General features: G+C 45.9%; 1 protein-coding gene across 2 annotated transcripts in view; it reads right to left on the minus strand.

Moving 5' to 3' along the window:
* LOC134346569 (zinc-binding protein A33-like) overlaps positions 1-14657 on the minus strand; it is a 37583-nt gene that overhangs the window by 21813 nt on the left and 1113 nt on the right. For both annotated transcript variants that reach the window (XM_063047990.1, XM_063047989.1), the window contains exons 2-3: positions 5138-5792; positions 4962-5057 (exon numbers count right to left, since the gene is read on the minus strand). In XM_063047990.1, coding sequence (XP_062904060.1) covers positions 4962-5057; positions 5138-5548 — 507 coding nt within the window. In that variant the 5' untranslated portion in view covers positions 5549-5792. The remainder of the gene's footprint in view (positions 1-4961; positions 5058-5137; positions 5793-14657) is intronic.

The raw sequence follows: 14657 nt of genomic DNA on the forward strand, positions 1-14657 counted from the left end.
GGTCCAGGCATGGAATGATAAGCTTTCCTAATCATAGTGTAACAATGTTCAGGAGTGTTGGGACCCCTGGGGGTGTAGGTGACACGTTGAAGATATTTAGGCAGAGTTATCTCCAAACAAGCCTGATTGAAGTCCGCAACAATTACTTGAAATACATCGGGATAGACTGCTTCCTGTTTGCTAATTGTGATGCACAATGTATCGAGTATTTTTTTTTAATATCTACTTTTGGTGGTATGTAAATTGAGGTCAGGATCAGAGAGCTCTCTCGGTAAGTAGAACAGTCAGCACGCAATCATTAGGAGTTCCAGCCCATGGGAACAAGAGTGCGTCAAGCCCGCTGCATTGAGCACCACAAGGAGTCTGTCATGAAAAACAGACATCATCTTTTGCTTTGTCCAAATTAGCAGTCTGGTCCATGTGGTGAATCAAGAAGTCTTCAGGTCTTACTGACATACCTGGTACGTGTGGAGTGAGCCAAGTCTCCATGAAACACGGAACGCAGCAATTCCTCATTTCCCTCTGATGCACCAATATGTCCTGAGATCCTCAGTCTTGTTCTCCACCAACTACATATTTGCTGACAAGAGGCTGGCAGAGGGAGTTTCATTCCTCTGCGTTCAAGCCTGGATTGGAGTGCTCCCTTTCTCCGTCTCTTCTAGCCATGGCGATAAACCTTCATCTACTTAAACATGCAGTAATTGCATATTTGAGAGTTAAGTCCATGAGTCCTTCAGAGGATCATGGAATCGCTAATTCATTAAGACTGCTCAAAAGTACATCGTTTAAAATGGAAATTACAGGCTATAGTTTGCAGGACAGTAATACATGGAACATAGAAACATACTCTGTAAAACACAGAAAATCTACAGCACAATACAGGCCCTTTGGCCTATAATGCTTTGCCAAAAGTGTAGTTAGTTTAAAAATTACCTTGATTTACCCATTGTGCTCTATTTGTCTAAGCTCCATGTACCTTTCCAGGAGTCTCTTAAAATATCCTATCGTATCCGCCTCCACCAACTTCGCTGGCAACCCATTCCATGCACTCACCACTCTCGATGTAAAAAAACTTACCCCTGGCATCTCCTCTGTACCTACTTCCAAGCAGTTTTTTGTGCCTTCTTGTGTTAGGCATTTCAGCCCTGGAAAAAAGCCTCCGACTATCCACATGATCAATGCCTCTCGTCATCTTACACGAGGGGTGATTGAGAGGGAGTCAATCTTAGAAAACCTAGCACATTTATTTTTCCTACATTTACACACTTAGTCCAGCGGTCATGAAGCATACAGATCCTTCTTTGTAGAAGTTGGTGTCTTGGACCTCCAGAAGTGATCCACAGCAGGGGTGATTGATAAGTTTGTGGCCTAAGGTAGAAGGCGATGAGTTATTAACTTAAAACTTTCTGCATTTTCACTCAAAGAGTTGAACTGCATGTGCATGTAACAGGAGCTGTATAACTCATCTCCCTCTACCTTCGGCCACAAACTTATCAATCACCCCTGCTGTGGACCACCTGGAGGTCCAAGACGCTCTCGTTACATGCACGTGCAGTTCAACTCTTTGAGTGATAATGCAGAAAGTTTGAAGTTAATAACTCATCTCCTTCTACCTTAGGCCACGAACTTATCAATCACCCCTGCTGTGGACCACTTCTACAAAGAAGGGATCCGTATGCTCCACGACCGCTGGACTAAGCGTGTACATGTAGGAAGGGGACTATATTGAAAAATAAATGTGCTAGGTTTTCTAACATTGACATCGTCTACCTTAGGCCATGAACTTATCAATCACCCGTCGTACACCTCTATCAGGTCACCTCTCATACTCTGTTGCTCCAAGGAGAAAAGGCCAAGTTCACTCAACCTATTCTCATAAGGCATGCTCCCCAATCCAGACCACATCCTTGTAAATCTCCTCTGCACTCCTTCTATAATTCCACATCCTTCCTGTAGTGAGGTGACCAGAACTGAGCACAGTACTCCAAGTGGGGTCTGACCAGGGACCTATATAGCTGTGACATTACCTCTCAGCTCTTAAACTCAATCCCATGGTTGATAAAGGCCAAAGCACCACAGAGTCAACCTGCACAGCAGCTTTGAGTGTCCGCTAGATTCGGACCCCAAGATCCCTCTGATCCTCCACACTGCCAAGAGTCTGACTATTAATACTATACTTGCCATCATATTTGACCTACCAAAATGAACCACCTCACACTAATCTGGGTTGAACTCAGATTTCATGGGCTCTCTACTTCCTTTCTTGAATAAGGGAACAACACCTGCAACCCTCCAATCCTCTGGAACCTCTCCAGTCCCCATTGATGATGCAAAGATCATTGCCAGAGGCTCAGCAATCTCTTCCTTTGCTTCCCACAGTAGCCTGAGGTATATCTCGTCTGGTCACAGTGACTTACCCAACTTGATGTTTTCCAAAAGCTTCAGCACATTCTCTTTTTCTGCTGTACGTTTCCCTGAAAACATCTGCTCCCAAATTATGCTTCCAAGTTCCTGCCTGAGAGCTTCATATTTTCTCTACTCCAATTAAATGACTTGTCTGTTCCTATCCCTCTCCAATTCTATGGTAAAGGAGATCACTATCTCCAAAATGTTCTCCCACTGAGAGACCTGACACCAGACCAGGTTCATTTCCCAACACCAGATCAAATACAGCCTCTCCTCCTGTCGGCTTATCTACATATTGTGTCAGGAAACCTTCCTGAACACACCTAACAAACCCCACCTCATCTAAACCCCTTGCTCCAAGGAGATGCCAATCAATATGGGGGAAATTAAAATCTCCCATCACAACAACCCTGTCATTACTGCACTGTTCCAGAATCTGTCTCCCTATCTGCTCCTCGACATCCCTGGGTATAAGATAATACCCATTAGAGATATTGATCCCTTCCTGTTTCTAACTTCCACCCACATAAACTCAATAGACAATCCCTCCATGACTTCGTCCTTTCTGCAGCTGTGACACTATCTCTGATCAGTGGTGCCATGCCCCCACCCCTTTTGCCTCCCTCCCTGTCCTTTCTAAAACATCTAAAGCCTGGCACTCTTAAGTATCCATTCTTGCCCCTGACCTATCCAAGTCTCTGTAATGGCCACAACATCATAGCTCCAAGTACTGATCAACACTCTAAACTCATCCGCTTTGTTCATGATACTCCTTGTATTAAAATAGACACATCTCAAACCATCAGTCTGAGCGCATCCATTCTCTATCACCTATCTATTCTCCCTTTCACTCTGGCTGCAAGGTTTCTATATATGTGAGCCAACAGCCCCTTTCCCCGTCTCTTCAGTTTGGTTCTCACCCCCCAGCAATTCTAGTTTAAATTCTCCCCAATAGCCTTATCAAACCTCCCCACCAGGATACTGGTCCCCCTCAGATTCAAGTGCAACCGTCCTTTTTGTACAGGTCACACCTGCCACAAAAGAGGTCCCAATGACCCAGAAATCTGAATCCCTGCCCCCTGCTCTAATCCCTCAGCCTATTCCAGGCCGGCTGGTTGTGTAGTGACATCAGCACCGGACTTCGGAGCGAAGGCTCCCGAGTGTGAACCCAGCTGGCTCCCCAGGCGTGCTTTCCATCCGTGCTGGGTTGAGCCTCAAGCTAGCAACTCGAGCTCGTAAAAAAGAAATTGCCTTCTACAGAAACATCAACAGCAAAAAGTTGATGGCCTATGCTCTCTGTGAGTTTAAAAAGCAATTTCCTATTTCCTTCACTCTATTCCTATGCTCACTATCGTGAGGGAGCAATCCCGAGATTACTACCTTAGAGGTCCAGCTTCTCAGCTTCCTTCCCAACTCCCTGTAGACTGTTTTCAGGACCTCCTGCCTGTTCCTACCTATGTCGTTAGTACCAATATGTACCATGACCTCTGGCTGTTTGCCTTCCCATTTCAGGATATCGTGGACGTGATCAGAAACATTCCAGACCCTGGCACCTGGGAGGCAAACTACCATCGGCATTTCTTTACTGCATCCACAGAATCGCCTGTCTGACCCTCCAACTGTAGAGTCCCCTATCACTGCTGCCATCCTCTTCCTTTCCCTATCCTTCTAACCCACAGGGCCAGACTCTGAGCCAGAGGCACAACCACTGTTGCTTCCCCCAGGTAGGCCCCCCCCCCACCAACAGAACTTATTGTTGAGAGGTTCAGCCATTGGGGTATTTTCTCATATCTGACTCTTGCCTTTCCCTCCCCACTTTTACCCACTTATCTGTCTCTGGAGGTCCCAGTGTGACTACCTGCCTATAGCCCCTCTCTATCACCTCCTGACTTTCCCTGCCCAGACGAAGGTCACTGAGCTGCATCTCCAGTTCCCTAACCCAGTCCCTAAGGAGCTGCAGCTCGACGCTCCTGGCACAGATGTGGCCATCTGGGAGCCTGGGAGTCTCCCGAACATCCCAATCTGACACCCAGTGCAGAACACCAGCCTCGCTGACATACTTCCTATTCCTATTCTTTACAAGTAACTTGCCTCGACCTGTTATCACCGAAGCCCCGTTGAGCCAAAGCCCTCCTACTCTGACTCCCGCTCTGTAAGGCTGTCTTCTTTTAATATTCTTCATATCTGGTCTAACTCGCTGACGTCCACCCACCTACGCAGTCGTGCCTCAGTCAAACTGCTGAAGAAAAATTTAAATTCTTCCCGCGGAAGAAATATATACCTAGATTATTTTTTCAGCTGCCTGCAGAACGTTGATGAGGTTTTGAAGTAGTCATCAGGGTTAATTACAGAAAGCGATTACAGCAGCTATTCAACCAACATGCCCTTGGGATGTCTGTGCAATTGTCGTGGTCACAGGGAGAACATGCAAACTCCACGCAGACAGCACCAGAGGTTAGGATTGAACCCAGGGCACTACAGCTGCAGTACTCTGCTTTGTGCATTAAAGAGAACAAAACTACACAATACTGGAAGTAATGTTCAGGAAGCCTCACCCGAACTCCGGAAATCTTCTCTTTCTGTTCCTTCTCCATTTCCTCTAGGTCTGATTTCCTTTTTGTGAGAAAGTCGAAGGAAGATTTAACCCGATCCTGGGAATTAAAGAATGAATAGATTAGACAGGAAAAAAAACGACTCAACATAAACACGATCGAAAGCGCGTTATTTTTACCTTGTAAACTTCAGTGGCTTCTTTAATCGGCAAGAAGTTGTGAGACTTGTGCTCCCGCGCATCTCTACAGATCAGGCAGATCAGTTTCCCGTCTGTCTCACAAAACAGCGTTAGTTCTTTCCCGTGTTTCTCGCAGTGAAGTTTATTTTCCTTCTCTTTCGGGTTCAGGTTTAGTTTTCGAGCTTTCTCAGACAGATTTGCTAAGGCCCGATTGACCCTGAGGGTGCGGTCTGCAATCTCCTCTCTACATTCTGGGCAGGAGTTTCTCTCCTCCCTTTCCCAACACCGTGTGATACAGGAGCGGCAGAAGTTGTGTCCACATTCCAGTATAACCGGATCGGTGAAGAAATCCAGGCAGATGGGACAAATTACCTCCTCGGTTAAACTCTCGACCTGTCCTTTCGAAGCCATGTTAACTCCCGCTCCTTGCAGATTCAGGGTACTGTACTTTCACTTCCGGGGAGCTGCTGAACCCATGCAGTTCCGCGATTGTCCACTAGACGCGCTGCAGTCCCGGGTAACGAACGTTGTTTCCGCAAGTGCTCAGTGGGAAGGAGTTACGGCCGTTTCCACACATGGGTGGGATCAGAAACACGGTAAACAGCCGGAGAGAAGAGCATGGCTCGGTGTAACACAGGGCTGAAAGGGGCGTGTCCTGAAAAGAGAAACAGACAGTTGATGTTCCAGTTGAAGAATCTCAACCCGAACTTTCGGCTGTCCATTTCCTTCCACAGATGCTGCCTGACCCGCTGATTCCCTCCAGTATCTCGGTTATTTACCTGTCCATTCATCCATCTATCTATCTATTCATTCATTCATGTATTCAGATCGAGGACTAAAGAGAGTCAGACTAGCGGGTAGAATTTTATTGGGGATGTGGGGAGGATGTTGTGTTGCGAGAAGAGAGATGCAGTGACGATGGCCGACATGTGGCTTTAGGGAAAAGTACAGGACTGAACAATATCCGTTACAGGCTAGGAAAAAATTCAAATTTTCAGCGGAGTTTGATTTTCACCGCCCTTCCTGTGAAGAAGCGTTCTGACTTTTTCCCCCTATGACCGTCTCGGTTCCAATGGAAGGTCCCTTTTCCCTCACACTAGACACTGCCCACAAGTTAAATTATTTTCTAGAAATAAACGTTATTCATATATAAAATATTCACAAGAATTTTGTAAACGGTTTCCTATCTTTACCTATGAATTTACATAGTTATTGCGTTACGTAGTTTTCTATTTCATTCATTAAAACCAATTGGGCTGCAGTAACTGATGTGGCCTCCAGGGGTCGTTCACTGCTGCATTAATTGGGTTGGGAGCTTCCTCGCCCAACCTGGCCACTCTCTGTCCAATAGCAGAAAACCGTAATGGCTTCAGAGCGTCCCTCACCACGTACTCCTGCAGCCCGGAACCTGCCAGTCGGCAGCATTCCTTTACGGATGTCCTGATGACCAACAAGTTTAGGGCAGACCAAACGGCGTCATTCACTGAGCTGATAATCTTTCAGCAGCATTGATGTCCGGTTTTTTTGTACGTCCCTGGGAGTTCCTCCAGACTAGCACCTTTAGGAAGTCCATCAGGAAGTGGTCAGCACCGAACATGCTGCACACAGCGTCCTCTGTCACGCAACTGCTCGGGATGAACCGTGACAGAGGCCTCGCATCTTTCTCGACATCCTCTTCCCAAACCCACAGTCGGCAACTTGGTGAGCGACCGTCCTTTCCTTGCTGCTGTCATCTCGGGCAGCGCGTTGTGGACTGATGCTCCGTGTATGCAGCAAGGAGCAGACTGGGAGGGCCCCTCCATCTGCCATCTCTCAACGCATTTATGCAACTGGCCTACTTCGTGCTGTATTCTTTGCCAGTCTTCTACACTCTCCACATTTCCACCAATCTTGGTATAATCCGCAGATTAACTAACCCATTTATCTGCATTTTCATCCAGGGTGTATATATGTATACACATCACACCACAGCAGAGGTCTCTGCACAGATCCCTGTGGAACTCCAATAATTACAGACCTCCAGCTCGAATAAGTCCCTTCAACCACGACCCTTTGTCTTTGATGCACAGCCAGTTCTGTATCCAAACAACCATTTTGCCACGGATCCTTTGAGTCTTAATCTGCTGGGTTAGCCTCCCATGAGGGACTTTGTCAAATTTCTTGCTAAAATCCATGTAGACAACATCCAACTCTCTACATTTATCGGTCTCTCACGTCACCTTATCAAAAATACCATAACTGACGTGAGACTCACCAGTCTATAGTTCCCTTTTTAAACAGAGGTACAACAGTAGCCACTTGCCAGACCTCCGGGACCTCGCCTGTGCCAAGAGAGGACACAAGCATACTGATCACGACCCAGCAATCCATCCCTTGCCTCCTTCAATAACCTGAGTAAATCCCATCAGGCCCTGGGGACTCATCCACCTGAATATTCATCTGGAGATTCAACACTTCCTCCTCCTTGACCTCTACATGCCCTAATGTATTTATACACTCAGCCTGATCTCCTGGTCCTCCATATCCTTTTCCTTGGTAAATACTGAAACAAAGCACCTCACTCACATTCTCTGCATCCAAGCGAATGTTCCCCTCTTTATCATTGATTGGTCCCTCCCTCTCTCTAGTTATCTTCTTACTTTTGATGTAGGTATAGAATGCCCTGAGATTCACCTCAATTCTACTTGCCAAGGACTTTTCCTGGCCCTTCCTGGCTTTCTTAAATCCCATCTTTAGTTTTTCTCTTGCATCTTTATACTCCTCATGTGCTTTGTTTGATCCTAACCTCCAAAGCTTTAAATATTTTTCCCTTTTCTTCTTGACTTAATTCATCACCTCTCTGGACACCCAAGTTTCTCTCATCCTTTCCTTCTATCAGGAACATACCTTTCTTGTAGTCTGTGCAATTGATCTTTAAATACCCTCCACATATCTAAAGTGGACTTGCCAGAGAAAAGGTGTTTCCAATTAATTTTTCTTTGTTCCTGCCTAATGCCCTTGTAATTTGCCTTACTCCAATTTTAAACTCCCCTGCAAGGACCATACCTATCCTATCTACAGCTTTCCTTAATGTTCAGGAGTTGTGGTCACTCTTCCCTAATGGCTCACACACTGAAAGGTCAGTCATCTGGCCAGGCTCATTACGCAACAGCAAGTCCAATACAGTCCCTCCTCCTGTGGACCAGCCACGTATTGATTTAAGAAACCTTCCTGGATACACTTAACAAAATCAGCCGCATCTAAACCTCTTACACTAAGAAGATCCCGGCTAACAATAGGGAAATTGAAATCTCCTATGACAACAACCCTATTAGTTTTACACATTTCCTTAATTGATTACATACCTGTTTATAAATGTCCCAGAGGCTATCAGAGGGTCTGCAGTACAACCCCATCAGTGTGAGTGCATCCTTCCTATTCCTGAGTTCTACCCAAATGGACTCCATGTCTGACTCCTCCATTATGTCACCACTGAGTGCAGTTGTGATATTATTCCTGATTAGTAGTGCATCTGCTAGTCTTGCGAGACCATGGATCTGCGCCTGGAAAGTCTTCAGTCTTCAGGGCGCAGGCCTGGGCAAGGTTGTATGGAAGACTGGCAGTCGTCCATGCTGCAAATCTCCTCTCTCTATGACACCAATATTGTCCAAGGGAAGGGCATTAGGACCCATACAGCTTGGCACCAGTGTAGTCACAGAGCACTGTGTGATTAAGTGCCTTGCTCAAGGACACAACATGCTGCCTCGGCTGGGGCTTGAACTCACGACCTTCAGATCGCTAGTCGAACGCGTTAACCACTTGTTAACCACGTGCCCACACTTAGTAGTGCAACTCCCCCCACTTTTCCCTCCTCCTCTATCTTTTCTAAAACTTTGAAAACCTGGTACATTAATCACCCATTCCTGTCCCTCTCTCAACCAAGTTTCAGTAATGGCTACAATATCTTAGTTCCATGTACTGATCTATGCTCTAAAATTCATCAACCTCACCCATAACACTCTTAGCTTTAAAATATACACACTTCAAATTATCCAACCCGTCATAACTGTTAATTCTATTTTGTCTTTCAATATCTTCTCTAACATCAACCTTCTGGTCCAATCCTTCCCTTACTGACTTGGGGCTACGGTTCCCCGCCCCTGTTAAAATTAGATTAAACTCTCCCGAGGAGCATCTGCAAACCTTGTGTCCAGGATATTGGTTCCCCACCAGTACAGCTGCAATCTGTCCCTCTTGCACAGGTCGTCCCTTCCCCAGAAAGGGTTCTGATGATCCAAGAACTTGAAACCCTGTCCCCCACACCATATCCACTCATTCATTAATGGTAACACCCCATTCCTACCTGCACTCGCCCGTGATACAGGGAGTAATCTGAAGATTATCACTTTGCAGATCCTGCTCTTAAGCCTCTCTCCTAACTCTTTATACTCACTGCATAAGCCCTCTTCCCCTTTTATGTCGATGTCATTAGTGCCAATGCACACCAGGACCTCTGGCTGCTCCCCATCCCCCATGGAATATACAGCAGCCGCTCCGATACAAAAGACCATAAGATATAGGAGCAGAATTAGACCATTCAGCCCATTGAGTCTGCTCCACCACTCCATCATGGCTGAAACTGGATCCCACTCAACTCCATACACCTTCCTTTGATGCCCTGACTGATCAGGATTCAATCAGCATTCTCCCTTAAGTATACCCACGGAATTGGCCTCCACCACAGTCTGTACAGATTCACTATTCCCTGGCTAAAAAAAATACTAATGACCTCTGTTCTACAAGGTCAACACTCAATTCTGAGGTGCGGCCCTCTAGTTCTGGACACCCCCACCATAGGAAACATCATATCCACATCCGCCTTATCTAGTCCTTTCAACTTTCGGTAGGTTTCAATGAGATCCCTACACATTCTTCTAAATTCCAGTGAATACGAGCCCAAAGCTGCCAAATGCTCCTCATATGTTAACCCTTTCTTTCCCAGAATGATCCTCGTGAATGTCCTCTACTCTCTCCAGTGACAACACACCTTTTCTGAGATATGGGGCCCAAAACTGTTCACAATACTCCAAGTGCAGCCTGACTAGTGTCTCATAAAGTCTCAGCATTATCTCCTTGTTTTTATACTCTATTCCCCTTGAAATAAATACCAACATTGCATTTGCCTTCTTTACCAGAGACAAACTGTAAATTAACCTCCTGGGAGTCTTGCACGAAGACTACTGAGTCCTTTTGCACCTTTGATGCTTGAACTTTCTCCCCATTTAGAGAAGAGTCTGCATTATTGTTCCTTTTATCAAAATGCATTATCATACATTTCCCAACTCTGTATTCCATCTGCCTCCTTTTTGTCCATCCTTCCAATTTGTCGAAGTCCTGCTGCAGTCACCTTGCTTACTCAGCAGTACCTACCGATCCACTTATCTTTGTATCAACTGCAAACTTTACAACAAAACCATCAATTCCATTATCCAAATCATTGACAAACAATGTGAAGAGCAGCGGTCCCAATACTGACCCCTGAAGAACACTATGAATCACTAGCAGCCAAGCAGAAAAGGCCTCTTTTATTCCCACTCAATGCCTTTGCCTGTCAGCCATTCCTCTATGCATGCCAGTATCTTTTCTCCATAGGATTTTATCCTGTTAATCATTTGAGAACAACTACTTCTGTGGGACATATCTATCCTGTGCCTTGTGAACTATTTCCAGAAACTGCAGCCATCTCTTTTCTGCTGTGATCCCCACCAGTATCCCCTTCCAATCCACCTGAGCAAGCTCCCTCTCATGTCTCATTCCACTTATTCCATTGTGAAACTGATATATGTGACTTATGCTTCTCCCTCTCAAGTTACAGTATGAATTCAATGATATTATGATCACTGCCCCCTAAGGATTCCTTTATGTTAAACTGACTAATACATTCTGGGTTATTACACAACACTCAATCTAAAATAGCCTTTCCCCGAGTAGGCTCGAGCACAAGCTGCTCTAAAAAGCCATCTTGTAGGTATTCAAAAAAATCCCTCTCCTGCGATCCAGCAGCAAGCTGATTTTCCCAATCTCCTTGCATGTTGAAGTCCACCATGACAATTGTGACATTAACCTTACTACAAGCCCTTTCCAACTCCCTTTGCAATCTCAACACGACATCTCGGCTACTATTTGGAAGCCTATATATGATTCTCATGATGGTTTTTTCACCTTTGTACTTCCTTAACTCCACCCAGAAAGATTTGACATACTCTGACCCTATGTCACCTCTTTCTGAAGATGTAATTCTATGTCTTACATACAGAGCCACACCATCGCCTATGCCTTCCTGCCTGTCCTACCTTTGATGTTAAACTCCCAACTATGACCTTATTTCGGCCACGACACAGTGATGCCCACAACGTCATATCGACCAATTTCTAATTGTGCCACGATTTCAGCTACCTTATTCCGAAAGCTATGTGTATTTAAATACATCACTTTCAGTCCTGCATTCCTCGCCCTTATGAATTTTGCCTCTGTTGTACAACTTAACTGTTTGATCTGTCTGCAGTTGTACCCAATCATTGGCTTGCCCTTCCTTACGTTCATATTACATATTACATCATCTACTTGTATCCCTGCAGGCTCATCCTCAGCTCTATCATACTGTTTCCCATCACCCGACCATAAGCTGCTCCCAACTGCTTTAGCAGACCTGCCCACAAGGATATAGGTCTCCCTCAGATTCAAATGCAAGCTGTCCCTTTTGTACAGGTCACACCTGCCCCAGAAGAGGTCCTCACCTCCAATTCTTCAGCCAAGTGTTTATTTGCCACCTCATTCTATTCCTATCCTCACTGTCCTGTGGCACAAGTAGCAATCCCGAGATTATTACCCTTGATGTCCTGCTTCTCAGCTTCCTACCTAACTCCCTGTAGTCTGTTTTCAGGACCACATCCCTTTTTCTACCTATGTCGTTGGCACCAATATGTACCATTACTTCAGGCTGCTCACCTCCCTTTTCCTAATCGGCTCCCTTTTCCTAATTGGCTCACCATTATCTGAATGGTGGCCAATTAGGCAAAGGGGAGGTGCAACGAGACCTGGGTGTCATTGTACACCAGTCATTGAAAGTGGGTATGCAGGTACAACAGGCAGTGAAAAAGGCGAACGGTATGCTGACATTCATAGCAAGAGGGTTCGAGTACAGGAGCAGGGAGGTACTACTGCACTTGTACGACGCCTTGGTGAGACCACACCTAGAGTATTGTGTGCAGTTTTGGTCCCCTAATCTGAGGAAAGACATACTTGCCATAGAGGGAGTACAAAGAAGGTTCACCAGATTGATTCCTGGGATGGCAGGACTTTCACATGATGAAAGACAGGATCGACTAGGCTTATACTCGTTGGAATTTAGAAGATTGAGGAGGGATCTTATTGAAACAGATAAAATTCTAAAGGGATTGGACAGGCTAGATGCAGGAAGATTGTTCCTGATGTTGGGGAAGTCCAGAACAAGGGGTCACAGTTTAAGGATAAAGGGGAAGCCTTTTAGGACCGAGATGAGGAAGAACTTCTTCACACAGAGAGTGGTAAATCTGTGGAATTCTCTGCCACAGGAAACAGTTGAGGCCAGTTCATTGGCTATATTTAAGAGGGAGTTAGATATGGCCCTTAAAAGGATCAGGGGGTATGGAGAGAAGGCAGGTACAGGGTTCTGAGTTGGATGATCAGCCATGATTGTACTGAATGGCGGTGCAGGGTCGAAGGGCCGAATGGCCTACTCCTGCACCTGTTTTCTATGTTTCTCTGTTTTCAGGATATTATGGATGTGTTTAGATACATGGCGGGTCCTGACATGAGGGAGGTAAACTACCATGCATGTTTCCTTTTTGCGTCCACAGAATCTGTCCTCCTAAGTATAGAGTCCCCTATTGCTGCTGCAATCCTCTTCAGTTTCCTGCCCTTCTGAAACACAGGACCAGTCTCAGTCCCAGAGGCAAGGCCACTGTTGCTTCCCCCAGGCAGCACCCACCGCCCCCCCCCCCCACAGCAGTACTCAAAATAGAGTACTTGTTGTTGAGGGGGCAGTCACAGGTGTGCCCTCAACTATCTGTGGTTCTCCATTCCCTCTCCTGACAGTCCACCCATTTATCTGTCTCCTGTAGCCTTGGGGTGACTACCTCCCTGTAGTTCCTGTCTATCACTGCTTTACTTTCCCTATCAATCTGAAGGTCGTCGAGCTGCAGCTTTAATACGGTCTCGAAGAAGCTGCACCTCCACGAACCTGGTGCAGATTTGGCCTTCAGGAAGGCTGGAAGTCCTGCATCTGACACCCAGAACAGAACCCCGGCTCTGTAGACATACCCCTACTCTCTCAAGAGTTAATTCAGGAAAAAAAAAGAAATAAGGAATTAACTTACCTACTTATCTTGATCTGCCTGTTCTCACCGAAGCCTTGTTGAGCCAAAGCCTTACTACTCTGACTTAGACTACTCTGACAATGGCTGCTCCACTAGGCGGAACCCCTCTTTTTTAGAGACTGGAGATTTAAGGCTCTTCGCTGGACCTGCGTGGGAATGCTTCTGTTGTGTCTGCACAGTACTCAGTGAAACACTTTGGCCAGGGAATCTCCTTTTTGAGCCCCTAACTATCAAGTCCCCTATAACTACTGCCTTCCCTGACTTTACCCTTTCCTGTCAAGCCTCAGAGCCAGCCCCAGTGCTAACAGCCTGGCAGCTGCTGTAATATGATGTGTTATCCCCCGAGCAGTATCCAAAGGGATATAATTGTTGCTGAGGGGAAGAGGCACAGGGGAGTCCTGCACAGATTTTTTTAAATCCTATCCATCTAATGTCCAAAGCCTCTGACACCGACATACAGTCCTCTCACCTGAGCCATAAGACCATAAGATATAGGAGCAGAAGTAGGACATTCGGCCCATTGAGTCTGCTCTGTCATTCAATCATGGGCTGATCCAATTCTTCCAGTCATTCCAACTCCCCTGCCTTCTCCCCAATACCTTTTGATGGCTTGGCTAATCAAGAACCTATCTATCTCTGCCTTAAATACACTGAATGACTTGTCCTCCACAGCCACTTGTGGCTACATATTCCACAGATTTACCTACCTCTGACTAAAGTAATTTCTCCGCATCGCTGTTCTAAATGGACGTCCTTCAAATCTGAAGTTGTGCCCTCTTGTCCTAGACTCCCCTAGCATGGGAAATAACTTTGCCATATCTAATCTGTTCAGGCCTTTTAACATTCGGAATGTTTCTATGAGATCCCCCCTCATCCTCCTGAACTCCAGGGAATACAGTCCAAGAGCTTCCAGAGGAGCCAGCAAGAAAAGTTTGCAGACTTGCAGACCCCAGTCAGATCGGACAGGCAACAAATTTTCCTCCACAATTACCATTGGCATAAGTGTGCCACAAGTCTGTGTACATAGACACCTGCTTTACTCGCTTTATACTTGTGACTGTGGGGCTAAGCAGAGTTCCAACTCCATATTTTCAGTTTGCTGATGACTGTTGTTAGCCGAAACA

The sequence above is a fragment of the Mobula hypostoma genome, chromosome 5 (assembly GCF_963921235.1).
Source record: "Mobula hypostoma chromosome 5, sMobHyp1.1, whole genome shotgun sequence".
Taxonomy (NCBI): domain Eukaryota; kingdom Metazoa; phylum Chordata; class Chondrichthyes; order Myliobatiformes; family Myliobatidae; genus Mobula; species Mobula hypostoma.